This window comes from Podarcis raffonei, chromosome 14, assembly GCF_027172205.1.
Source record: "Podarcis raffonei isolate rPodRaf1 chromosome 14, rPodRaf1.pri, whole genome shotgun sequence".
In the NCBI taxonomy this organism is placed as follows: domain Eukaryota; kingdom Metazoa; phylum Chordata; class Lepidosauria; order Squamata; family Lacertidae; genus Podarcis; species Podarcis raffonei.
Window position 1 is genome coordinate 47022018 of NC_070615.1, and position 26537 is coordinate 47048554.

Here is a 26537-nt window from a genome sequence, read left to right on the forward strand (position 1 = left end):
AAAGTAAGGGGAAATGTCTGTACGTCTTATGGAGCAAATGCATGGTCCTTGGAGCCAAATTGCCCAGGGGCAAAAAGCAGATTGTGCTTTTTTTTTTTTTTAAGAAAGAGGGAAGGGGGTGTTGAAACGAAGCTGCTGAGCAGCTGATCGGCAAGTGATCGGGAGGGAGATAAGGGAGGCTGCTGGGGGGGGGAGAGGTAAAAGCCCATGGATCCTCAGGATTTTTGCATTGGGTCACCCCAAATTCACCATCAGATCACATAGCATGTCCATGGCTACAGCCTGCACCAAAAAAAATCACATATCCACTGTTTTGTGAGGCCACAATGGCGCACAAACGTGGTTACAGAGCACGGATCCACATGGATTCTCAGGATTTTTGCATTGGGTCACCCCAAATTCCCCGTCAAATCACATGTCTGTGGCCACAGCATGAACCACAAAAATCATACATCCACTGTTTCTTTCAGAATATTTTTTTTCTTGTTTTCCTCCTCTAAAATCTAGGTGCATCTTATGGTCAGGTGCGTCTTATGGAGTGAAAAATATGGTAAGCAAGCTATGAAAGCTGCACGCCTGTTGGTTTGTGGATAAAAGAGCAATGGCCGCTCTCATTTGTGAAGACAAAAAAGCTCAGCTGTAACACAGACCTGCCTCAAACCATAACATCCTAAGGCTGTGGTGTGTTAGCTCAACCTGCCACAACCCACCAAAGGCACCAGAAGCCCCTCAGAAAGTGGCCCCACTGCTCTGATTGACTTGGGCACTTCCAAGTCTGTTTGCAATTTTTAGGTGGGATTAAATCACATATGGGCCAATCCTGGCTGCAGCTGGTGGGGCGCTTTTGTGCAGCAGGGCCATTTTCCTGAAAAATTGGATTTCTTGCAGCAAGGAAAGTGGGAGATGGGCCATGCAGGCTTCCTCAACCTCAGCCCTCCATATGTTTTTGGCCTACAACTCCCATGATCCCTAGCTAGCAGGACCAGTGGTCAAGGATGATGGGATTTGTAGTCTCAAAACATCTGGCGGGCCGAGGTTTGAGGAAGCCTGCTCTAATACATCATCATCCTGCAAGCAAATGAGAATGAATGCTCATTAAGTAGCCAACGTTGCATCTAATTTCACCTTTAAGCACACCGTTATTCTCACGGCACTGAACCAAACACTTCAAACCCGCCCTGCCAGCGATGTGGTGATAAAAGTGTTCTCACCTTGTAGGCTTCTGTTAAGGATTACTGAAAATATAAGAAGAACTTCTTGACAGTTGCAACAGAGGCAGCATTATGCAAGCACCGTTATGGTTTTTAAAAAGCAAATATATATGGAAACACCTTAACTCAGTCAAGTGATGCTTTCGGCTTTTATTTAGTTAAATGCAGCATTCTATACAAGAAAAAAAAAAGAAATTTCAAACCCTGACAGGGAACTATAGCTCTTCCTAAATCAACCCGAATTAAAAGATTTCTCCCCAAATACACTGTACTGTACGGAAAATAATCTCTCCCTTCCCCTCCCTCCCCCATTGACAGCGTGCCACGCAGTACGGCGATTTTGTGTATTTCAAACTTCAGAACTGTACAATTGGTTTTACAAATCACACTTTTTTCCTATGAAAAATTACAGAAAAAAATATTGCCACTTATTTTATTTGTAACAAAAAATTAGATTTTTTTTTCCATTTTAAAAAAAACACAAAAAAGTCAGCCAGAACTTTTTAATTTTTTTTCCTTTTTCTTTTTTAAGTGTGTGCTTGGGAAGAGAGGGGGGCGGAGGTGCAAGGAGGAGAGGAACCCAGGAACGCTCTGGAGCAAGTTTTGCCTTCAGGCTCCAGCACATCCGTACTTGGTGCTTTTTAAAACAAAACAAAAAAAACCCCCAGCTAATCAGTGGAAACAGATCCCAAACCACACAAACCTCAAAATTTCAAAAGCAGCCTGACCCTGGGTGAGGGGCTGTGGCTGGATCCTGTTACCAGTGATTGGCTGCCATCAAACCTCACACTAACAGCATCAGAAACAAGGAAACAAGGCATCCGTCAACACTTTTCAATCTCAGAAACGGGGTAGCTTTTTTCGTTTTTTGTTTAATCCCATCAGACTGCGCCTTAGAACTGGGTCAATCGCCACAGCAGATGGTGCCTGAGAAAAGCAAACTGCAGGGAAGTGGGAGAAAGTACATGCCAGCCCCTGGCTTTTACCCTCCTTCGTGACGTTCCAGGAAAATCTAACTTTTCGGGAGGCAGCTGGCAGGTGCCCTGGCCTCAGTGGTTTTTATGGACAGGGGAATCCAAAACTTTTAAAACAGGTGCAAGAACCAGAAAGTGCCAACAGAACTATTGCAGCGTCATTTTTCCCTATATGCCTTTCTGCCAAGGTTACCAGGTGCTTGGCACCAAAGGTGGGATGCGGGGAAGAAGAGAAAAGAAGATTCACCCATTTGCCTCCTTGCTCACCGTATGGTCGGTTCAGTGCCCATGCAGCAGGGGCGCAGAGAAGCAAAGGCCTTCTTTACGGGAGAAAAATCGGATCTGGAATGCTCACCCACAAGTCAACATCACCTCGGTTATGGCAAATCACAAAGCAAAAACTAAAACCTGTTTTCTAACACTTAAGAGGAGCGGGTCAAACGAAACTAGTCGTGTGGGGTGTTGACAAAAAACTTTGCAGTAAAATAAAACCCAAATTCTGGTGGGAAAATACACTAAACTGACAGGGATGTCGAGTTCGAAGGCTGCAAATCTACTAAAGCCCTTCAGTCCTTAAGATTAGTCAAAGCACTGACATCCATTTTCTTGGATGGCGTGCTGGCAATATAGAAAAAGCATTGATGTTTCTTGTACTGCCAGTCGCAGAAACAGCCTAGCATTGCAGACCAGGGTATTCTGGGAACTTTCGGCAATCTGGCGTCCCACCTGCATCCTGCTTCCTCCTCACCTGTAGCGAAGGAGAAAGGAACAGCCAAGCTCAACACATTTGCCCCACCAAACTAGCAAGCGGGAGCAGCCCTCACGCCCCAAGGAACTTTGAAGGAAAACTGGTGTTATGATGAAGCCATAACTCTTTTGAAAGCAAAAAGGTTCCACTCTGGTGGCAAGTCAGGAGGGAAGACAAATTATTAAAAATAATAATAATTATATTACGTGTTGTAGCAATATGGTGGGTTGGCCCATCCCAGCAGAGCAAGCTCTAGGGGAGGTGAGCATCAGCCCCTGTTGAATAAAGCACAGGAGGCAAGGAGCGTCTGGGGATTTGGGGTCAAAACCTCCTCGCCCGTCAAAAGCATAAGGTAATTTGATGGTTATGAGGTATATAGATCATAGCAAAAAGGCACGTGCAACCTGGTTGGCGGGGGGTGAGAGGGGGAGAGAGAAAGAGAATTCCTCAGGTATGAGAGTTGAGAAGAACAAATGAAGTTCAGGATACTTAAGGGCGGACGTTTTGAACCACAGATTTTTGGTTCAGAAAGCTGGGCTTCTCGTGTGTGGTTTAAAAAAATAAGGGCGATTCTTAGGTGATCTGAACCCAGGTTCTGACCTGGTTCCTGAACGCTGAAAACTCTTCCAGGCTGGGGCAAAGCAGGAAGCAGAGAGAGAGAGAGAGAGAAAGAGAGAGAGAGAAAGAAAGAGAGAGGTTACAGCCATTAGGGAGAAGACCTAACATTTAAAAGCTGAATTCTTTGGGGGCAACAGGATGTGCTTTTCTGGGCTTGGCTCAAGCAGGAAAGAAGCATGAAGCAAGTTAAGAGGCCAGCTGGCAGCTCCAAACATGAGGTCTTGACATGCCTTTAGCAAGATGCTTTTGGTGCAAGACCAGGAGCCAGGGGAGCCCATCGCCTGAAGTCACTGAAGAAGCAGAAAAGGATGCCAATTCACCCACTATTCTCGCCTTCTGCATGGGGCAGCCTAAACCTTCCTGCTTCACTGATCCCAAGACCCACCTCACTGGGAGTCTGCCCAAGGGAGGAGGGCTGCCCCACACAGACACAGCTCCCACCCAGTCTGGATTCCTGACGGTGAGTGTTTGCCCAGGGCCATCTACCTTTAAGAAGGGACAACCACCACAGAAGCATCGTTTTCAAGTGTCAAGAGAGACGGAAAGTCTGGTTTTCCAGGAGGGTGGGGAGAAGGAAAGCCTCAACCGAAACAAAGAGGGTAAATGTCTTCAAAATAACTATGTTTATACAGAAAATGCTAGGTATGGGCCCTATGCTGTTAGTGTGAGGGATTCGGCAGAATCTGAGGTTTCCAGCCAAGCAGCTCCTCCCCTCCAAGAGTTGCCCCCCTCCCGCCCCTCCATGAGCCCTCAAGCAGCAGCCCCAATGTGGAACCACTGTGCATCCTTCACAGAAAGAGAAAACACGACTGTATCCTTTTTTTTTCATTAGCAGCGCAGAAAACACAGGTGCTTGCTAGCCCAAGCAAGTAAGGGTTTTGGGGAAGAGGGGTGGGGAAGAATTATATGGCATTTCAAGGGGAGGGGGGAATAAACCCTGACACTAAAGTGCAACACGTCCTAAACGCTTTGTCATCCGGTGTCACCAAAAAAACAAAATAAGAAGAAGAAGAGGTGTTCGCAAAGCTTTAGATTTCCAGTTGCTGGAGGGAGGCGGCTTTTGAAATGACAGTGAGGAAAATAAATTCACATGGCCGTCGGCTTCAGAAATCAGGAGCCCTTTGGTGTGGAGCGGAGCAGGGTGGCGATACAGAGAGCATTTCACCACGCGGCTGGTAGTGTGAGGATTGGGGTGGGGAAGGAGAAACGCTGTATTTATAACGTTTCCAAGAAGCAGCAGCGCCAAGAGCATAAACGAATATTCTCAACTCCTTTGGCAAACTCAACGCACCACTTTTGTTTTGGGGCATCTTCAAAATCCACTCCAGCCCAAACGCCTCAAAGAACGACATAAGCTTTCTCCCCGCCCCTTTAAAGACAAGCTGCTCCTCCACGCTTTCGAGGGGCGTGGCCGACTGCCCGGGGGCGGGGGAGCAGAGGGGAAGAGGGCAGGTGGCTGCAGGTACAACCCAGTCAGCACCGCTGCCTCTCTTTAAGGAAAAAGGAAAAAAGCCAGATCCGTTCCAGATCCATTCTTCAGCGTAAAAGAGGTGGGGGGGGGTGAGGGAGAATACAACCTTGAAGCTAGATGAGAAATAGCCAAGGGGGGTGGGAGGGAGGAGGGGTGGGGGAAGATACGATTTCACAGCCTGAAGGCCAGTCTCATCAGCTCAAATATCTCTGTTGGAAGGGGTGGGGGGGGGTGAAAGAACAGAATCCCTCAGTGCCGCCTCATCTTCACTTTCCGAGCTGGACTGCCGTCCTCCTCTTCCTCGTCAAAGTCCTCCGTGTACTCGTAAGACTTCCGCCAATAGTTCTCAGAGCTGAAATGGCTCCGCCTCCTGTGCTTGGGCAAGAGGACCGAGCGCCTGTTCTCCTCTTTATCCATTTCTAGAATCCGAGGTCTGAGGAGAAGAAAAAAAGACAGACAGACCAGTGAGAGGATTCGGGGCAGTGTTAAAAATTAGTCAGGCTCATTTTGCGACTGGCGCCGGTCCAACTGCGACTTCGTGGAGATCTCTGGATGTCCGGCTGGCGACTGGGGAAAGCAAAACGTCACTTAGAGAAGGATCTAAAAGATTTTCCTTGAAGCTTCAATTTGTTTTATTCCAGCTTGTTTTATTTGATGTTTTAGTGTGTTGTTTGAAACGAAATCGGCAACAACATTGGGGGAAAACAGTGCCTAGACATTCCCTTGTGGCGACTGTAGCACTGGTCTAAGGTGCCATTGAGAATTAGATTATATATCTAGCACTACCCTCATAAATGCTGCTTTTCACTGGAACAGTTACACCAGAGGTGGGAGACCAGTGGCTCTCCACATGATGCTGGACTCCAACTCCCATCATCCCCGACCACTGCCCAACTGGATGGGAATGATGAGAGTTGGAGCCAAGGAACATTTAAAGGGCCACAGGTTCCCCCATCCAAGTGACAAGGTGCACTTGGGCTCATTGTCACTGGGGCTCATTGTCTACCCTACCTCAAAGGCTAAGGGAAGATGAACAATGCAAAGATCCAAACAGATACTTTAGGCACATCTGGAGGTTGTGTACCTCCAGCAACATTTTGGGCTCTCCCCTTCACTGAACCCTTGACCTAACCCCAAAACGCTGTATTGCAAACAGCGGTTGACATGCCTGCACCACATGGGAAGAGTTCAACACCACTCCAAAGCCAAATTATATCCACACACGCTGGTCAGAAATTATGGATGGGTGTCTCTGTGGAAGCATCTAAGCCTTACTTCCAGGGCAGAGACAGCCCCACCTGCAAAGCACACACACAGGAGGAGTGGAGGTAATAGGTTTGCCTCTTTTGTGCCAATACCAGCCTCCCCACTCACAGATTCCAAACCAAAACCTCATTTTGCAACCGGAAGCAGCCACTGCTTCTGCACAATTCCATTAATTGTGGCACTTGGACTTGAGTGTAAAGACTGACACCCGCAGGGCTATGAAGTGGACTTTCCCAACCGTGGGTTACAGTCACATGCAAAAACCAGCAGAAGCCAAGCAATAGGTCACTCCTTCCTCACTCCACAAAACCACACAACTCAGCAGCTCTCCTGCCTCTCTCTACGATGCACAGCTGCCATCCTCCTGCCCTGCCTCGTTGCGGATTCACTTACCGGTGAGCAGCGTCTGGGTCTGCTTTGCGATGGGACCTCTTTGGCTTCAGGATGGGGTCCCTGTTGCTTCCTGACAGGCGGTCAGAGGCGTACCCTGGCACCAGCACAGAACTACTCAGGGATCTCGTCTCCAGCCGGGGAGCGTCTAGCCTGGTCCTGGAAGGGTTAAGACACAAAAGTGATGCTCATCTAATTCTACCGGATGCATTGGAACAGGAGACACTATTTGTGTTAAGAGACACTGTGCCAACTTTCAACATTTGCCTCGGGGTGCAGGCCACACATGTGATCTGATGAGCAAAAGTCAGGCCTCCCTATCTGTTGCTAGAGGAAACTTAAAAGTGCCTCTCCCCTCCCTGAAATCCGTATTTCATATGTATCTTAACTTGGCACCAACCAGAGCACTCGCCTAGCATGATAGTTAACATTTACAGAAATGATGACCTAAATTGAATCTGACGCCAGTTCACTGATATATATGCAGTTGAAAACTCTAGTTGGATTTTCCCAGCTTTCTTCCGAAAGAAACTCCAGATGCCCCAGAAATGGCAGACTTCCACAGCCCACGTGACAGAAAAAAGCAGCGTGTATGCTTTCAGCTCGAACTTTGCATGCATGTGCAGAAGCCGTTTATTGATTTGCAGAAGCTGCTTTCTAGGATAGCATTATGGATTTCCCCTGCTACACCTGCCCACAGGACCCCTCCTCTGGCACCACGAGTTTGACTGGGACCTGAGACACGCACTCATAGGGCAACGCTGCTCCTGGGGCTACAAATGGGACTAGAGATTTCTGCATGGCCCACCCTGCTTCTTCTGCCCATTTGTCTTAGAAGCCACATGCTGAACCTTAAGGTAAAGGTAAAGGGACCCCTGACCATTAGGTCCAGTCATGACGACTCTGGGGTTGCAGCGCTCATCTCGCTTTAGTGGCCGAAGGAGCTGGCGTACAGCTTCTGGGTCATGTGGCCAGCATGAATAAGCCGCTTCTGGCGAACCAGAGCAGCACACGGAAACGCCGTTTACCTTCCCACCGGAGCAGTACCTATTGATCTACTTGCACTTTGACGTGCTTTCGAACTGCTAGGTTGGCAGGAGCAGGGACCGAACAACGGGAGCTCACCCCGTCGCAGGGATTCGAACCGCCGACCTTCTGATCAGCAAGTCCTAGGCTCTGTGGTTTAACCCACAGTACCAAATGGATACATGCCATAGTGGAATTGGAAGGGGACAGGTCGTCCAAGGATCGCAGAAAGGAAGCCATGTCCTTTATCCATACCAGGTTGTAGGGCAGGGATGGGGAACCTGTGGCCCTGCAGATGTTGCTGAACTACAGTTCCCAGCATCCCTGACCGCTGGCCTCTCTCACTGCATGATTCCAAGCAGAGCGTTTGGCACTGGAGCAGAAACCAGCATTTGTGAAGCAATCTTTCCATAAGAAGAAAAAAGCATCCAAGCTTGTAGGATTGGCACACCAGTCAAGAGGCCTGTCAAATATTCCAAGAAGTCTCAGTGCCAGAGGATGCTTGCCTGCTGTCAACATAGCATAACTACTTTTTCAAAACAGACGTTTTGCGTTTTAGTATTTCACTGCTGCTCTGCTTCCTTCTGGATTGCATTTCATGATTATTATTTTTAAACGGAGATATTGCAATTCCATGAGAAAAGCCAAAAGGGGTGGACCATCCAGAGACTTGTTGATGTTTATAGCAACCTTACCAAACACTCCCCAAACTAAAGATGTCTTAGAAGGTACTTGTCCAAGCTGTTAAGTAATTTGCATAAGTAACAAGTCTGATGAAGATTATCTTTTTAACTGCCCAAATAAAACCAACACTTCTGACACACTTGCCCAGTTCTTGATCAATCAGTTGATCTACTTCAGCTGGACCAAACCCTGTTATCTGAATGTCTACAGGCAGCATTTAAAGGAGGCTCAGAAACCAGAGGTGGAGCTCTGCTTACCTCCTGTCCCTCAACACATTGCCAGGTAACATTTCTCATCAGGCAAACACATTCCTTAAAGTTCTAAGTAGCTCAGGAGGTTGTCCCAAACTAACAGGACAGGGGTAAAATAATCTTGCAACCTGCTCCTGAAACTAGCTGGGAGCTGAGCTACAGCCTCGTGTTTTTCCATCTGCTCTTAAGCTGAAAGCCAATTTCTTTCTTGGTTGCTCCACCAACTCCGCCTTGGAGATCGCCAGGCTGTTCTGCAGCCACCCTCCGCAGCAGCCCAGAGCATGCAGGAAGGATCCATAAATATTACTATGCTTCCACTGCCTTGAAGTTTTTATGACCACGCCAGTTACCAGAATGTTCAGGAAAATTCCACTCAAAGTGCATCGGAGCTAGATAGTTTCCTCATTACGCACTTCTGTTCTCAAGCAAGTACTGAGTTATCAGAGGTGTAAGTGCGAGACATGAAAAAGAACCTTCCCCAGAGTCGTATGAACACTGCTGGAGGATTGTTTGACCCTAGCCGCCATGTTTTGCAAGGGTTGGAGCCCCTGAGCTCCCTGTCCGATGCACGTTACTGGAGACACCGCTCACAACCAGGGCCACTAGCAGACTAGCAACCTGACACTCTCCCATTTCCCTGCCAAGGATTCCACAAATCATGGATACAATTCCACCTCTCTCGAGTGGAGATGCAAACCCAGCCTGCAAGGCAGCATTGGGGTTAATCTACTCCTGTGAGAGGGCGACCAAGATAAGAAAGGGTCTGGAAACCAAGCCTTTATGAGGAATGGTTGTTGGAAACTGACAGGAGTAAAATAAAATGGTAAAAGGTAATGGACCCCTGAGAGTTAAGTCCAGTCGCAGATAACTCTGGGGTTGCGGCGCTCATCTCGCTTTACAGGCCGAGGGAGCCGGCATTTGTTTTTCTGGGTCATGTGGCCAGCATGACTAAGCCGCTTCTGGCGCAATGGAACACTGAAACCAGAGCAGCGCATGGAAACACTGTTTACCTTCCCACCAGAGCAGTACCTATTTATCTACTTGCACTTTTTGGCATGCTCTCGAACTGCTAGGTTGGCAGGAGCTGGGACCGAGCAACGGGAGCTCACCCCGTCGCGGGGATTCGAACCACCGACCTTCTGATCAGCAAGCCCAAGAGGCTCAGTGGTTTAGACCACAGCGCCACCCGCGTCCCATTGAGGAGTAAGATAGCCATCTTCAGTTATCTAAAGGGCTGTCACATGGGACATAGAGCAAGCTTGTCTTCTCCTGCTACGGAGGCTAGGATCCAAACTAATGGCTTCAAGATACAATAAAGGAGATTCCGACTAAACATCAAGATCTTTCTGACAGCGGAACAGACTCCTACAAGAGGTGGTGGACTCTCCTTCCTTTTTAAAGCAGGTGCTGCATGGCCATCTGTCATGTATGATCAAGGTGAGATTCCTGCATTGCAGGGGGTTTGCCTAGATGACCCTCGGGGTTCCTTTCCAACTCTACAATTCTATGATTCTATAAGGAAAGCAGCACACACTGTAACTGGGCCCTCCAGATTTACTGGATCGCAACTCCCATCAATCCCTGACCACAGGCCATGCTGGCTGGAGCTAATGGAACTGGAGTTCAACAACACCTGGAAGACTGCAGGCTGCCCACCATTACTCTAAAACAGTGTTTCCCAAACTTGGGTCTCCAGCTGCTTTTAGACTACAACTCCCAACATCCCTAGCTGGCAGGACCAGTGGGTCAGGGATGATGGGAACCGTAGTCCAAAAACACCTGGAGATCTAAATTTGGGGATCCTGCTCTGTAGCATAGAATGTACCGTGAGAAGCTCGAAATTTGTATTGTGCAGCGATTACCTTCAGCTTTAAGCCAATTGTGTGGGGTTCAAACTCTCTCACACCAAAACCACATCGACCGCACACAACTGCTCAGGCCTCTTAAGTCTGCTGTTCTGAGTTGTATTTGCAAAGCCAAGTCTCTGCTTCCTACCGGTGTATGTGTGCGAGCCAATGGAAAGGGCAGGAAGCGCTGTTACTTTAAGGAAGATTTAGTGGGGCTAGTCCATTCTTTCCACTTTTCCTGGCTGCGTGCCTTCAAAACAGACCACAATGTGTTTTACCAGTTAAGTGCTAGGAAGGGGCAGGATGTTTTGAGAATGCTAAGAAAACACTTCCTCGGCCTCCCAGCGGAGTTACGGTTTCCCAGGATTTACTGGGTCATCGAGAGGTGCCCCAGGTTCCTCCCTGCATCTTGTTAAGGAGGCCCGGCTTAACATTTTAAAAACAAACAAACCATGGGCCTCATAAATGGGAGCAAGGAAACAGCTATGTCTCACAAAGTTCGAAAGTGATTTTGCTTAGCCAGGACAGAATCATCTGCGTTAGCTGCTACCAGTTTTAGCTGCTCAAAGTATTGGCACCAGCAAGAATGTGAAAGGATGTTTCCCCCTTTTTAGAAACATATACAAATTACATTCTCTTCAAAGATGCTTCACCACTTACTTCCTAAGGATGATGACTGCTCTCCTCTCCTTGATATCCTGTGGTCGAATGCAGTGTGTAATTTCATCAGCTGCGTAACCACTGTGGAAAAGAAAGATCCAAGAGGGATTTCAAACTAAGCCAACTTAAGTTTTAAAAGGCTGTATCTGTTCCTGCTTCTCTCCAGCCCCAATTCAGCCACACTGGTGATCAAACAGCTCCGTCTACAACTTCAGCCAACACTTATAGCCCTTCATAACATCTCTGCCCACCGTTTAAGTTTATTTACCTTATATTCCACCTTTTTTCCTAAGGAGCTCAGGGTGGCAATGCTCTCTCCCTCCACATCTTATCCAAACAACAACCCTGTGAGGTAGGTTAAGGCAGGGACTGGCCGAAGCTCACCCAATTGAGTTTTGGGAGTGGGGATTTGAACCCTGGTCTCCCAGGTCCTATGCGGGCACTCTAACCATTATGCCACACTGGCTCACCATCAATGCAGCAGACAAGGCCATTTTCTCAGGTTCATGTGGGAAACAGACCATTGGCCCAGGTAGCTCAGTATTGTTAACTAGCAGTGGCTCTCCAGGATTTCAGACAGAGAACATTTCCAGTCCTATCTCGAGATATCGGGGATTGATTGCATATTACCTGGGACCACCAACCTGCCCTGAGATCCTCTAGAGCAGAGGTCACAAACTCCCAACAGCTGTAGCTAATGTGGCCAACAGCAGGGAATGATGAGAGTCAGAGCTCAACAACATCAGGAAGGCCACAGCTTCCCCACCCCTGCTCTTGAGAAAGCCATATAAAAATATTTGCCACAGAGACCATTGCTTGCATGGTTCCACCACCTACTCCAAACCCTCGCTGCCACCCATCACCACAGATCAAATGCAGGAGCGTGGGCCAGCTTTGCTGGAGTTTTCAGCTTCCCAATGTAAGAATCTTCCCACCTTCCCTCCCCAGGAGTCTAGCTTGTTCTTTTTCAGGCTGCAGAGACCAGTGGCTCAGGTAAGCATCTACCTGAACAGGTAGAATGCTGGTGTAGGAAGGTGGATGTGGGGGAAAGGAGAACACAGGACAAAGTCTAGCTTGCTTGGGCAGCAATGTGAGCAAACTCAATAACTATATTCTGACAACTGTGCCCAAGATCTAGGGAAAGTGGGTGGGTGGGGGAGAAACATTTTTGTTCCATTTGAGTTCCTTGACAGGATCTGCATTACAGCATAGCTGCAAAGACCATGAAGGCTCAGCCAAGATTTCAATACACAGCACTTCCCTGATTCCACACCCATGACTTCTGGGTAATTCTGAAAATCTTAATGGCACTCAAAGCACTATTTCTCCTGTTCAGAGGAACTGGGAGCAAGATCCTTTGCAGAAGGCTACAATGAACTGCTCGCAGTCAGGAAATACTGAAGCAATGCCTTCTATTCCCTGGCTACCATTGTCATTAGCCACGAACAGAAGCCCCGTGTTTGTGAAGATCCCAGTATCAGTAGCCCTGATACAAATGAGAGTCTGGGCAACAGCATTCTGCAAACTGAGTGCCACCACAAAAAAGGCCCTGCCTACATCTGCCTTGCCTTGGAAAATGAGACACACTCAGAGATGGGTCTCAGGATCCAGGTAGGCTTGTCTTCTCCACTAAGCTAAACCCAGTTTATCTAGTGTGGCTTCAGGAGTATCCTGGGTATTAGTAGACTAGTTTCTTAACATCCTCACAGAACTACCATTCCCAGAGTTCACTGAGAAACCCTTGACTATTAAAACCAGTTTAAGTTTGTATTGTTAATAGACCTCGAACCTTGCCTGCATAACCCAACCCCCACAAACTGACCATTTCAATAACTTTGCTATGAGGTTTCCTAGCAGCACGACAACAATATGTGCACTGGCTTTCATGAATGGATTTGCACAGACGTCTGAGTTCCAAAGAGTCACTGTACGAAAGCGACCAAATTCAGAAATGACAGAAAATAGACTTAGGTTGTTCTATTTCAGTAGGACACACCTTCATTGCAGCTACAGATTTCAAAAATTTCTGTCAGGTACGGTGGGCTTCCCCAGTTGGCCACCAGCCCATGCCTGAAAGCAATTGTTGCCAAAATGGGGGGGGGGGGGGATGGGATTTTGCTTGTTCAGTGTTACAAAATCTATGTACAGCATCATACCTAATTAGGAAAAGGTAAAGGGACCCCTGACCATTAAGTCCAGTTGTGGCCGACTCTGGGGTTGTGGTGCTCATCTCGCTTTATTGGCCGAGGGAGCTGGCGTACAGCTTCCGGGTCATGTGGCCAGCATGACTAAGCCGCTTCTGGCGAACCAGAGCAGCGTACAGAAACGCCGTTTACCTTCCCGCCGGAGCGGTACCTATTTATCCACTTGCACTTTGCCGTGCTTTTGAACTGCTAGGTTGGCAGGAGCAGGGACTGAGCAACGGGAGCTCACCCTGTCGCGGGGATTCGAACCGCCGACCTTCTGATCAGCAAGTCCTAGGCTTTGTGGTTTAACCCACAGCACCACCCGCATCCCTCTCATACCTAACTAGTTGGACACTATTTCACAGGAGTAGAAATTCCCAATAGGGCCGCAAAACCCTGATCATTTACACTAGGAGCAGGTAAGTCTTCTGGGAGGAGACGCTGTCTCTGTGAAAGGGCATCTCATCAACTTGTTTTAAACCTTCTCAAAAGAGTTCAAAGTGACTCCCCCCTCTCAACCAGGTTGTAGAGAACAGGAAGCACAACGGACGGCACTTCCCATTCCCTGCATTTCTTCGTAACATTTGAAGCGGCACTTACAGATTCTCTCCTCCCATGCAAAAAGCATATAAATATCAGCTAGGGCGGTACAGCAGTCATGTGCTGAACAATCAGGAGGCAAGAATTAGGAAGCTGCATTCTTAAGACACTCAAGAACAAGGATGGTGAGCAAAGCATAAGTGTCTGCCCACATAACTCCTGTGAACAGAAAGCAAACTGTTGCATCAACCTCTCCGCTACCAGCAAAAGCCACTGACCAAGCGATATTAAGACTCATGTTGCCATAACAAGCATGCTGCTTCTATTTGGCTAGGTTCTCCCTGCCAGCCCTCTCGACAGCAGCCGTATTTAGAACTACTCCCTCCCTTCTTGACCAGGTTTTTGTACCCAGCTGGCCCACGTGACTGGAACACTGGCCTAGTCCATTCTGGCAGTGCCAAGCAGATCTGGGAGTGCTGAGCGCTGCACTGGCAGTGCTGACTTTCTGCTCAGGCCAACCTCCCTTGGAAAGGTGCCCTTTTATAGTTAATGCTCAAAAGCTTAGTAGCTGCTGCTCTCAAACTGCATTTAAAGTGTGCTAGTTGCTCAATGGTGCCTTCTTTTCTTAGAAACCAGGCAAACTGGAACAGGACAGGGAAGGTGCTGCATGGTGACCCACCCGTTGGCCTACTGGAATTCTAGAAGATTTATGCTACTAGAAAAGACTTGTGGAAATGCTGTTTCTGTCCCTGAGGAACTGACTCAGACACTGTAGGCTGCAGTAGACCCATGCTGCTCTATGCAGAGGGGACTTCACCCATCCATCCGTGAAAAGCTCATATGGTCAAGTAATCTGGAATTCCATTCCACTCCTTCCCTCCAACTTGGCAACTCTGAAGCACAGGTGAAGTTCTTTCAGCCATTCCTTTCTTAATGAATTAGGTTCACATTTGACATAGTTGCCGCAAAGCAAAACTAACAGGGCGTCTGGTTCTCTATCAGAATCAAGAGCAGAAAGCTTCGGACAAAAGGAAAAGTCACTGTCCCTTTGAAGCAAAGAATTCATGAATACAAAGCAAGGCTTCTGAAAAGCCGCTTGCCTGCTCACCTGGGACAAGTCTTAGGGTACCAATTTCCCCTTTTGGGGTGCATCCCTGCAACGTTACCACAGATGAGCAAGGTAAGAAGAGATAGTCATCTTTTTGAAGGGATGCCACTGTCTTCAGCTATCTGAAACAGCCAGGGAGGCAGGTGCATGCCAAGAGTCCTGTTAGTCTTGCTAGTCACACGTGGCAACTCCATAGCAGAAGCGGGTGGCTTCAGCAGGCTTAGCAACCAGTGTAAGCTGCTGGCTGCCTCCATTATTATCATAAATTATATCTCCCTTAAAAATGGGTAGGGCCAACAATTCTATCTACATACACCATGGTGGGAGCCATCCAGATTTTACAACAGACCTTTCGTTAGACTGACAAAATAATTTCCCGTGTTTAGCACCTCCTTGCTATCAAACTGCATCAGGCAGAGTTTCATTTCAACTGCAGAGTGCACAGCTGCTCAGCCCCTTCCTGGAAGTTCCTGCCACATGTAATTCTGCGTGAGCCTTGGTTAATGTGCGCACTTTTAGAGATAATGCTTAGTCCTCACACTGCTTTATTATTGATGCACCTGGACTATTGTGCAAGGCCGTGTTTATGTGAAGGAGAGATTTTCCTTCCCGGCTCATGCGGAGATCGCTTTACAAATGTAAGCAGGGGATCACGTTACCCCCTCAAGCAGCCTTTCAGACTGGCAGAAGTGTTCACTCCTCAGACCAAAAAATGTTGGTTGCCCTCCCTTTGCCATGGCAACGCGGAACCATTAGGGATGTTTGACTCATCCTGGCAGAGAGCTGGCTTTGGCTTACACGGCTATAAATACAGTTTGTCACAGGCTTATCCTGACCCAACATTTCGCGCCCTTTCACACTCTGCTCCTGGAGAAGTTGCTCTTCCACAGGCACTAACGCTGTCTAGTGTTACCTGTAAGTATTTACACTGTAAAACACAGTTTCAGAGAAAAAAGCAGAGCCAGGAATTGAAGAGGAGAGCGCTACAGAAAACATCAGCGCTGCATATTGCAAAGTAACTGTCTTGGCTCTACAGCCAACAGAAAACGGGCTTGGAGAAACCCATGGAATCACCTGTAGAAAAATGGGTACGCTAATACTTAGTTCAGTCCTAAAGGGTTGGCATGCTTGAGATAGCTTTCCCCTTATGAAAGCTTTCCTTACTGCATGGTATCAGGACAGTAAACAAGAAATGACAAAACACTACCACCAGCGGCAATTCAGGAGTACAGTGAGCAAGGGCTCCCTGCCCAATTCCCGGCAGGGAAGGTCAATTGCTGGTTTTGCATGCAGGGCTTAACTTACTCCTAGGAGGACTGCTACTGCTTGTATTGGGTTTTTACTTTCAGAATGATACTACTACGGAGAATCAACTGCAGCCACAGAGCTCTCAACCAGTTTGCATGGGAGATACAATTACTCTGCTCCACTAACACGTTTTTCTCAAGCTGTGAGGGGGGCAGAGGCGCCCCCAGCGAGTCAAAGAAAATTCCCAGACAAGGTGCAAGCTATCGAGCTCTGGCTTGAGAGTGCCCCAGCTGGAGTGGAAGGCAGAGTGAAAAAAGCACTCCTTCCAATCAGACTTGCTGCTTCTTTTGTGTTGACTCCTGTTGTCAGGAGTCTGAAGCGAAGCCTTCTATCTTTTCCAGCACACAGTCATTACCCTTCTCTGGAGTTCCTTCTCTCTGGGATGAGAGGGAGTCTCTTCATCATAAGGAAACTCACCTGCCCTGCTTCAGTTCACATTAATTAGCAGGGGTGAGGAACCTGTGGCCCTTCAAATATGGCTGGACACCAACTCCCATTAACTACAAGATGGCATGGTCTGGTCACGGTTGATGGGACTTGTAGTCCAGCCAAACCTGGAGGGCCAGGGGTCCCCCCCCAATCCCTGGTTAATGCTTGCAGAGAAGTAGTTTCTCCAACCACGGAGGCTTGTTTTGGCAGAACCCCTGAAACTGGGTAGCATTTATCACAAGCTATTATGGCCGATGTGCTCTCCAGCTAAGCTCCTCCTAGCTCTTATGAACCTTGCCTCAACAGTTCCTTGGGAAGCATTCTTGCATCAAGTTTGTATGCTGAGGACCCCATGCACATTGCAGGTTGCATTCTGCATTGTTTGTTCTGTTTGTTCTGTTTGCTCTTGCTGATCACAAGCTGAGGATATGTTTTACAACCCCAAAGTCCTTGTATCTGCATATAGCAGAGAAGATTAATAATGTGCAACAAACTCAGATGCTTGTCCTATCATTACAGATCTTATCAGTGAGGACTCCTGGATGAGATTTCAAACCATCTTAGGGTTGACTAGAAGACAGGTTTGAAAACCACTGCTACAGTCAGTGGGATACACTTATGTTGCTTTGTAAGGTCACCTGCAGACCCAACACACAAGTCACCTCCTCTTTTAGGTTCTGTTCCAGAAATTGTAAGGCAGGAATAATTGCAACTGTAAAAGACAAGCAAGGATCACAAAACATTTAGCACTTGGAACATGCTATACAAAATCAACACATAATACACAAATGTGTCTGGATGTACAGCTATCAATTCAGGAACTGAAACCGGCCAACGACCCGGAAAGGCCTCCTGCAAGTTTCCTTACCTGAGCACAGTGACACTCCCTCTTCTCACAGGCAGGAAGAAGACCGGCTCAGAGACCCTGATGGGCTTGAACTGGAACTTGCAGCCAAAGCAGAGGGCTGAGTCACTGAAGAACGACACCGAGACAATAGGCCTCTCAAAGATGTGGATGGGGTCCACATGGGAGACTATGCAGCCCCCGGGCTGGTAGTCGTTGATCACCGCACTGTTCACAAAGCCCTCAGGGATGACCCGTTGCTCCACCAGCTTGCGGATGACGAGGTCGTGGACCCACTCGGGAATGGAATCCACTTCCCCACGTGGGTACAGCCGTTCCTGACCGGGACCTCGCCTCTGCAGCTGAGACCCGTATGTATAACCCTCCCCAAAGAAGTACTTGTTCCGGAGAGGGGCCCTATCCACTGTGTGCTCTTTATAAAGGCCCTTCTCAGCCCTGGAGACCACGTCGTCAATGCGAGCTTCGATCTTGGCGCATTCCTCGGGGGTGAACAGGCGGAGCTGCCGGATGCCGCTTTTGACTTTCTGGGCCTCTTCCTCCTCCTCCCGCTGGTGCTCCTCGCAGTCGCTGGGCTCCGACTCAGAATCCTCGTGGTACTTCCGCTTGCGCTCTGCAGCTCCACCTGCGCCTCCATAGGGAGACTCGGCAGGGTCTCGAGTGCCGCCCCCCTTGTAATTGTCCCGGTAAGGCATCATGGATTTGAGCTTCTCTCGCAGGTCTGTGTAGCCACTCCCAGCCATGGTGAGTTCCCCAGTCGCCTTCGCCACCTCTGCTGAACTCCCTTGTGAATGGTTTGTAGGGCTGGTGAGTGGGAAAGCGCTGTCCCCGTTCAAGGCATTGTCTATCCTAGTGGAATAATCTCCCAGAGGAAAAACCAAGAAATCCTACAGCTGAGCTTCCACAGGCAGAGAGCAAACCAAACCAGGTGCCCTTCCAGATGGGTAAGGCACTCCACCCTTCTGAGACACCCTGCCCCAAGTCCCTGCAGCAGGGGCAAGGGGAAACAAATCCTTGCGAGAATGAGAAGAAAGTTACAGATTCAGTTTCATTCCAGTACTGATACGGAACGGACAGATGAATGCAAGGTCTCCTCGTCCAGTGGTACCAATCTTGTTTGGCAGGTGAGTGCCGGGACAATTAAGCACACTCCATCTGTGGGAGGAGAAAATGGTGTAAGCAAAGAGGAAGGAGGAAAAGTGCAGATAAAAGAAACAAGCAAGATACATTATCTGAGCCCACCGAACCAATAGATGGGAAGCCCCTTTCCCAGGCATGCAAACCACCTGAGTCAACCTCCCTACGCTGTATCCTAGGAAACACTCCAGGCCAAGCCTGACCTGGATAAGAGTAGGAAAAGTGGCTGCAATTAAAGGTAGGGAGAAGCACAGGGTCAAGGAACAGACCAGAAGTTCACTCAGCTGCATAATCTGTTCCCTCTATACATACTGCCTCCTCCCTAACTCACTCATCAACTAGGAATACAGGAGAGGCCAGCAGGTGACCTGTGTTAACAGGTGGGAATGGTGAAGGCATCCCCCTTCCACCCCTGATCCTTGTTCATCACCTACTCCTTCCAGGTGAAAAGGAACCAGGGCCACACAACATAAAGAAGAGGCTAATAAGGCACTCCCCCCTTCCAGAACCTCCCTCTACAGCTTTTCTGCTGCTCGTTGCCCCCCTACCTACTGGGTGGGGAGTAGCGCTCCCCAAAAACAGAGGTATGGCACTGAGGGGATAACTGCCTTCTTTGCCCCCCATACCTATTGCTGCCTGTCTCCCAATCAAAATGGGAAAAGGTCCAGAAAAATCTCATACAGCTAGAGGTTGAAAGGCAGCAGAGGAAATGTTGCCTGTCTCTATACTTCTTTCTCTCTTTGTTACCCTCTCAGAAGGGGAAAGAGACAGGAAGGAGAGCCCATTTTTATGCACCTGGATCCATTATCCTCTCCAGCAGGAAGAGAAGGGGGTGGGGGATGTACCAATACCTAATTAGTCAGAGTTTGAAAAGAAAGACCTTCTTTCCTGCATTGAGTATTGCTCTTGGCTTCCCACTCAGGAGGAGACATGAGGACCCCTCTATAACTAGGCCTAGCCTGTTTCCTCAATCCCCAAACCCACTGCTCAAAGCCAATCACACGAACTGAAAGAAAACGGGGAGGGGGGGTAAGCCAGGAGGCCCATTATATAAGCAGGGGCTAAAAATAAAAGTCTCGGCCCCACTGCAAGCCTATTGATCTCTGTGACCCCTCTTATAAAGCGCCAAGAGACACAAGGCCCCCTCTATGGGCAGCAGGAGGTCAGGAGGGGAGCCAAGACCAACCTGCCTCACCCCCCCAAAAAAAACCCCCAGCACCCACCAGGCTCCTAAGGAAAGTGAAGAGGTAGCCATGGTGTCCTCCCAGGTAACAGGGCATGGGGAGGGGGAAGAAAGCATGTCCGCCCCCCAATGTTTGACTTGATGCTCACGACACTATCCCAACCAAAACAAAAAGCAAGAAAGGAAGGAAGGAAAAAGCCTCTGACCGCGGCTCGCCCCCAAACCTATTGACCTCTCGGCTTATCACTGCCTCGGAGGAAGGCGAGAGAAAAGGCAGAGGTAGTACCCACTTAACAGGGCAGGGCCAGAACCCAGCGGCACCTTTTCTCCGCCCCTGAACCTACTGGCGCTGCATCTCCGCCTTATCCTAACTTATCACAGAGAGCTGGGAAGCCCTTTTGCAGCCTCAGGGCCGCATTCCGGGCCCCCCAGGAGCCCCTATCCCACTTGACAAGGACGGGCGCCCCCGAACCTCTTGGTCTCTCCCCCTCGCCCTCAGAGAGGCTGCTTCCCCGGTCTCGCCTTTTACGGAAAGCGCTGGCGAGGGGAGGGGGCGTCCGCCCCGGAACCAACTGCCCCGGCTCACCGCGCCCGAGTCCGGCCCCTCAGCACGCGCCGCCCGAGTCCGGCTCCGTCAGCGGCAGAGGCGGCCCGGCTCCCTCCATGGCAGCGGAGGCCCGGGGGCGGAGGAGGAAGGACGGGCGGACGGAGGGAGACCAGGAAGGGAAGAGGCGTCGCCGCTGCCGCCGCTTCCTCCGCCGCCGCTGCCCGAACTCCTCGCTACGTCACCAGCGGCCGGCCCGACATTATAAATAACTTCAGGGGCATCCTCCTCCTCCTCCTCCTCACGGCGCAAGAGTCGGCCACTGCGCAGGCGCACGCTTCGGAGTGGCGCGCACTGCGCAGGCGCGCCGAAGCCCCGCCCCTCCCCGCTCTCCAAGAGCCGAGCGGCTTCTCGTTTTGCAGCTAAAGAGCGTCCTCGCCACGGCGGCTCCGCTTCTGCGCACGCGCCGCATGCCGACGCTCTTTCCAACTCCTCCTCCACCGCCCCCTGTTTTTTTCATCGCCATAGAAATGGGAAAAGGTAGAGCGGCTGCTTCCGGTGAAGATCGGAACAGGCCGTTGGCTGTTTTCCATTCTCTCACAAGGATAAAAAAAAAGAGAGGTCAAGCTAATATTATACAGACTCAGTAAAAAAATCTTTTTTGAAAAAAGAAAGTCATAGGCGTATATAAAATATACACTTCCGGCAGCTAATGGCGCATGTGCTGAGCAAAGTGCGTAGCTATAAAAGGCACCATAGAGATTGGAACGTGGAAGGGTGGAGTGGTGCTCTCATTATCCGTTATGTAACAATGTCCTTTACAGTGGTGCCCCGCAAGACGAACGCCTCGCAAGACGGAAAACCCGCTAGACGAAAGGGTTTTCCGTTTTGGAGGCGCTTCGCAAAACGAATTTCCCTATGGGCTTCCTTCGCAAGACGAAAGCCCATAGGGAAATCTCCGGGACAGCGGGGAAGCGCAGCGCGTCTTCCCCACTGTCCTCGGACCTCCTCCAAAGGCTGGCGGTGGGGCGGAGAGACCTTCTCCCCGCACCAGCCTTCGGATGGCTGTCCTGAAGACTTGCGCTGGGAGGAGGGTTTTCCTTCCCACCGCCAACATTCAGAATGCTGTTCTGAATGTTGGTGGTGGGGAGGAAAAACCCTCCTCCCACCGCAAGCCCCGGGAACAGAGGAGAAGCGCTGCGCGCCTTCCCCTCTGTTCCCGTACCTGTCCTGAAGGCTTGCGGTGGGGAGAAAAGCCCTTCTCCGCACCGCCAGCCTGGCAAGCGGTCTCCATAGGAACGCATTAATTGATTTTCAATGCATTCCTATGGGAAACCGTGCTTCGCAAGACAAAAAACTCGCAAGAAGAAAAAACTCGCGGAACGAATTAATTTTGTCTTGCGAGGCACCACTGTATATTACGGCGTTGGAATGGAAGCCGGAAGTGAAAGCTGTGCGTGTAAAACTCTTGTTTCCCTACCTCTATATGAAGGACTCCTTAAGGGCCTTTAATGTTCTCTGCGCATGCTCCTTAGTGCACGCGCGCATGAAGCGCCATTTCCACGCCGTCAATCGCAATGACGTAGCGAGCATAGGGTGGGGTTTATGCATAGACGCTTGTGTTGGGTACTGTAGGGGGCGTGGCCAACTCAACAGGCTGCCCCTCCTTTCTTCACCGCCTACCTCAGCGCGGATTGGCCATGCTGACCCTATGAGGCGGGCTCAAAATGACAAGCCTGCCCGCTGATTTGCAGAAATGAAACAGATGCTTTCAAGGATCGGTGGGGGAGTGGCTAATGAAGCGCCTCAGACAATGGTGAAATTTTCTATCACAGCAGAAGCGTGAGGTTTTTAAGGGTCTCACGCTAAAATTTGCTGTGGTGATTTTTGAAGAAGATAGAGTACACTGCAGGGTTCATCAAGGGAACCACTGATTGACACAACCAGGGCCAGCACTGATGCATCATGGGATAATTGGCTTTCCTCAGAATATCTCCCTTGAGCCTCTGCTTCCCCTTGACACAACCAGGGCCAGCACTGATGCACCATGGGAAAATTTGGCTTTCCTCAGAATATCTCCCTTGAGCCTCTGCTTCCCCCTGACACAACCAGGGCCAGCACTGATGCACCATGGGATAATTGGCTTTCCTCAGCCTCTTGGTATAGTGAATGCCTGAGTTTATGATACACACCAAAGACAGAGGTTTTTCAAATTCCGATTCAGAATAATAAAAAAGTCTTTATTATTCCACAAACCTGCAAGTTATTAGCAAAAAATTACTGCTTGCCTGCCCATATGTAGCGGTGTTAGTAACTTTGAAAGTGAGGGGAGGGCAGAGGCAAATTTGCAAAGCTCCTCCCACTGCTCACCTGGAGGCAATCCTTACCCAAAAGTGAGCAGCTGTTTTCAATTCTAAAACTGAATTAAAATAAATAAATATACTAGAACTACCAAATCACAACCTGGATAGCCATGCTTTCCTTTTAACTGCCTTCAGCCATGGCTTCTCCCACCCTTTTTTTAGCCCTCTTCCCATGCTGTCTTTCTGGGGCAAAAACATGCAGACAAGAGGAAGGAGATTAGAAGAAGGGGAGGGGGAAGCAGCTGAAGACATCATCCCTTTTGGAGGATGCACCATAGCACATTCCCATGGAGGCAAATCATGGCATTGGGGTGTTAGGTGTCTTGTGCCCAAGCTGTGTTTCGTTCAGCAAAATCTGTGTGAGGCAAGAGGATAGAAAGTCAGCCAGCAAATAAGCCAAAGCTCTCTGACCTACTTTCTTCCTACGCTTTGGGAGCCCTTGGCCTTAAAACAGGAAGCACCAGGTATAAGTGGCTCATTAATGTCTTCCTGGAGGCCTTTACTGAACCCTGCCAATCTTCTTTCCTTCCTACTCCTTTTCCAAGTCAATTAATGAAGGGACCAGTCACCTCCTTTTTGGAACTTGGTAGGTTATTGGAATGGATTTTGTCGTCTCCATATGGAAAAATGCCTGCGTGATGCCACTTCTCTTGCTGTCTTCCAATCCCTTTAAACAGACAACACAACATTAGGGTGTGTGTGTTTTTAAAGGGACCCATCTGCCACCATTGCTGAGCACTGGTTGATGGGAGATGGAGTCCAGTAACATCTGGAGGGCCCCACAGGCTCCCCATCCCTGCATTATAACTAAGTTTAACTATGTGTAGCCAAAATGATTGCAACACTTTGTTAATCACCTCTGTTTCCTTCTCCTTCCCCTGTTGCCTCTAGGGTTGGTATCAAGGACCACCACAATGATTGGGCATCTGCCAAGGCACCACATGACAGGAGGGTGCTCACTTCCAAAAGCCTCTTGGACCTCCTCCGCATCAGCATCATTGCAACCCACCTGTTTAATTGCCTACCTTTTGGCCCAGGAAATGAGGAGTGGCGAGGAGGTGCAGGAAATTCCACTGCCTGCAGGTGGGGGTGTTTTTGTCAAAACTGCTGACCATTTTTTTTTTTTGCTTTTGAGCTATTGTTTTTTAAAAAATGCACCAACAAATCAACACTTCAGAAATTTTCGGAGTTCTACCATTGCCCGAGGAACACGGGTGGCGCTGTGGGTTAAACCACAGAGCCTAGGGCTTGCCGATCAGAAGGTCAGCGGTTCGAATCCTTGCGACGGGGTGAGCTCCCGCTGCTCAGTCCCTGCTCCTGCCAACCTAGCAGTTCGAAAGCACGTCAGCGTGCAAGTAGATAAATAGGTACCACTCCGACAGGAAGGTAAACGGCGTTTCCATGTGCTGCTCTGGTTCGCCAGAAGCGGCTTAGTCATGCTGGCCACATGACCCAGAAGCTGTATGCCTGCTCCCTCAGCCAATAAAGCGTGATGAGCGCCGCAACCCCAGAGTCGGCCACGACTGGACCTAAAGGTTTCCTGCTTGCTCAACAGCTTTCTGCCTGGCAAGCCAATGGGTGGTAGAAATGAGGAAGAGGAGAGGCAGATAATGGCAGTGAGGAGTTTGTCTCACTGAGGCGGGATGTGGTTCGTAGAAGGTGGCTTGCCCAAGGGCCCCCCAAAATCTGCGACAGACACTGTTCATCTCTGATGATATCTAGATTGTAAGGGCCTGGAGGCATGGATGGTGCAATAAATAAGAGTGATTATCTAACATCTGCTAACAGATGCTGGCAGAGGCACAGAAAGATCCAACCGTTGAATAAGCCATGCAGTCATCCTGATATAATTACCTGTCCCATCTATGTTAGGGGCTTGGAAGTGTTTACAAGTTCCTGTGCTTTTTGCTGGCATGCTCCTCTGTTAGGTCAACATGTATTCCAAGACATTTTTGAGCGAGATGGATTACCAAATAAGAGGAAAGGAACTATCCCAGGGATTGCGGCCCTAAGCCTGAAAAAGGTTTCCCACCTCTCTTGTGTAGAATTGCATCTTCAATAACTATTTTGCATTTTTGCTGGGGCAGGCACACACCCTTGTTGGCCTGTGTGTTTGGAATGTTGACTAATGTGATTTTGTTACCCTCAAAGGTGAAGAGCAAAAGACCAAGCACCCATGAATGTATGACATAAAATGACACTTTTAATTTTGCTCAAATTGTGAACAAATATAACCCCCCTCAAAAAAAGCGCAATTTTGAGTGCAAAAATATTACAAAATATAGCAGGTAGGGTGTGAGCTATTGTTTCTTCTCTCTCTCTTTCTCTCTCTCCCCCAATAGCACAATACCAGTTCTTCTGAAGACTGGTTGCTTTTATAAAAAATAAAGAGCAAAGTTGCAGAAAAAGCCATATTCTTGAAACCGGACCAAAGTATGTTAAAAAAACAACAGAACTTGTGAATAACTTTGCAAACAACTTGTGCACGTAAACAGACAGAGGCTGGGGACAAACAGCGGATGATTCATCATCATGCTTTGCTCGGAAGCTTCCAGACACATCTGGCTGACAGCTGTTGCAAAGTGAGTGCTAGGCCAGATGGCATCTTGATCTGGTCCAGCTCAGTATTTCTTCCATAGGTTCTATCCACCCACCTCAAATTTCTTATTAGGAGAATCTGGGCTCAGGCTTCAACTCCTGGTCTAGTAGGACTTCTCATATATAGCAGCCTATAGGGATAGATGAGTGCAGTCTTCCCAAACCTGGCATACACACACACACACACACCCAGATGTTTGTAGGAGATTTATGCAGCCAAATCTGCATAAATTGTGCATAATAGTAAGAAATGTGTTAAGGATCACAGAGTTCTTAAATGCTAAAGAAGTTTCAGATTGGTCCTATGGCAAGGGATAAAATAAAGGTTGTTCCCTGTTCCTTTATCTCTCTCTTATTTTTGAACCATATAACTGACCAGATGCATAAGGCTGGAGCTCCTAAGCCCAGACTCCATGTTTGAAGATACTTTTCATATTTTTGTACTCATGAAGTTTTTATCTGTGTTGTTTCTGCTGTAGCATTGAGTGAGACCGCTGATTACTGTAAATAAAGCATTTTAGCTTACTTAAGTTTGTGGTCTATTCACTCCTAGAAGCAAACTTAATACTGGGACATTTTAAAGGTCTAACAACCTATATTTCCCACACATTACAAACACTGCATGTATTTCTGTTTTAAACTCTGATGAAAGGGTTTTTGGCTAGAGAGTGAGTCAAGGCCCGCATGCTTTTTGAATTCAGGCAGACATCCATTTTCCTTTTGCAGTTTTTGCATGTGGGAGTTCAGGATTAATTGGTACTCACCAGTTATTTTCCCAGACCATATCTGCCTCCTCCTCGGCAGCCCTCCCCAATGCCACCTCTATCGCGACGTCTTGGCGACTAGGAGGTGCTGCTGGTCTCCCACCCTAGTTCCCAACATAAATCTCTCTCCCCCCTTATTCACTCACACCTTCTTCCTGGGGGGAAGCACCACTTTGTGGCTTGCCTCAGGTACCAAAATGTATTGGGCCAGCCCTGAGAGAGAGAATGAGAGAGAGAGAGAGGAAGAGGTGTGTGGCCAGTCCATTCACAACAACGTGATCTCGCTCGGAGGGAGCGTGAGTCGCTTTTCGCGGGCGTGCAGCAAGCTCTCCATGTGGGTGGCGATTACTCGGCAAAGCTCCAGACCCT

General features: G+C 48.8%; 2 protein-coding genes and 1 long non-coding RNA gene across 4 annotated transcripts in view; 1 reads left to right on the forward strand and 2 right to left on the reverse strand.

The window, feature by feature from the left end:
• Positions 1–4845: 4845 nt before the first annotated feature.
• On the reverse strand, positions 4846–20789 carry ALKBH5 (alkB homolog 5, RNA demethylase). Its single transcript, XM_053363979.1, has 5 exons — positions 20486–20789; positions 17586–18734; positions 11147–11227; positions 6682–6837; positions 4846–5455 (listed from the first exon to the last, which is right to left on the reverse strand). The coding sequence occupies exons 2-5, from the start codon at positions 18320–18322 to the stop codon at positions 5272–5274; spliced, it is 1158 nt and encodes a 385-aa protein (XP_053219954.1). The 5' UTR covers positions 18323–18734; positions 20486–20789; the 3' UTR covers positions 4846–5271.
• Positions 20790–21863: 1074 nt separating this feature from the next.
• Positions 21864–25934, forward strand: LOC128401233 (uncharacterized). The gene is made up of 2 exons (XR_008327448.1): positions 21864–23392; positions 23698–25934. It is a non-coding gene; the product is annotated as an uncharacterized LOC128401233 (long non-coding RNA).
• MYO15A (myosin XVA) overlaps positions 24992–26537 on the reverse strand; it is a 105796-nt gene continuing 104250 nt past the window's right edge. For both annotated transcript variants that reach the window (XM_053363977.1, XM_053363976.1), the window contains one exon: positions 24992–26535. In XM_053363977.1, the coding sequence (XP_053219952.1) occupies positions 26434–26535 (102 nt within the window). In that variant the 3' untranslated portion in view covers positions 24992–26433. The remainder of the gene's footprint in view (positions 26536–26537) is intronic.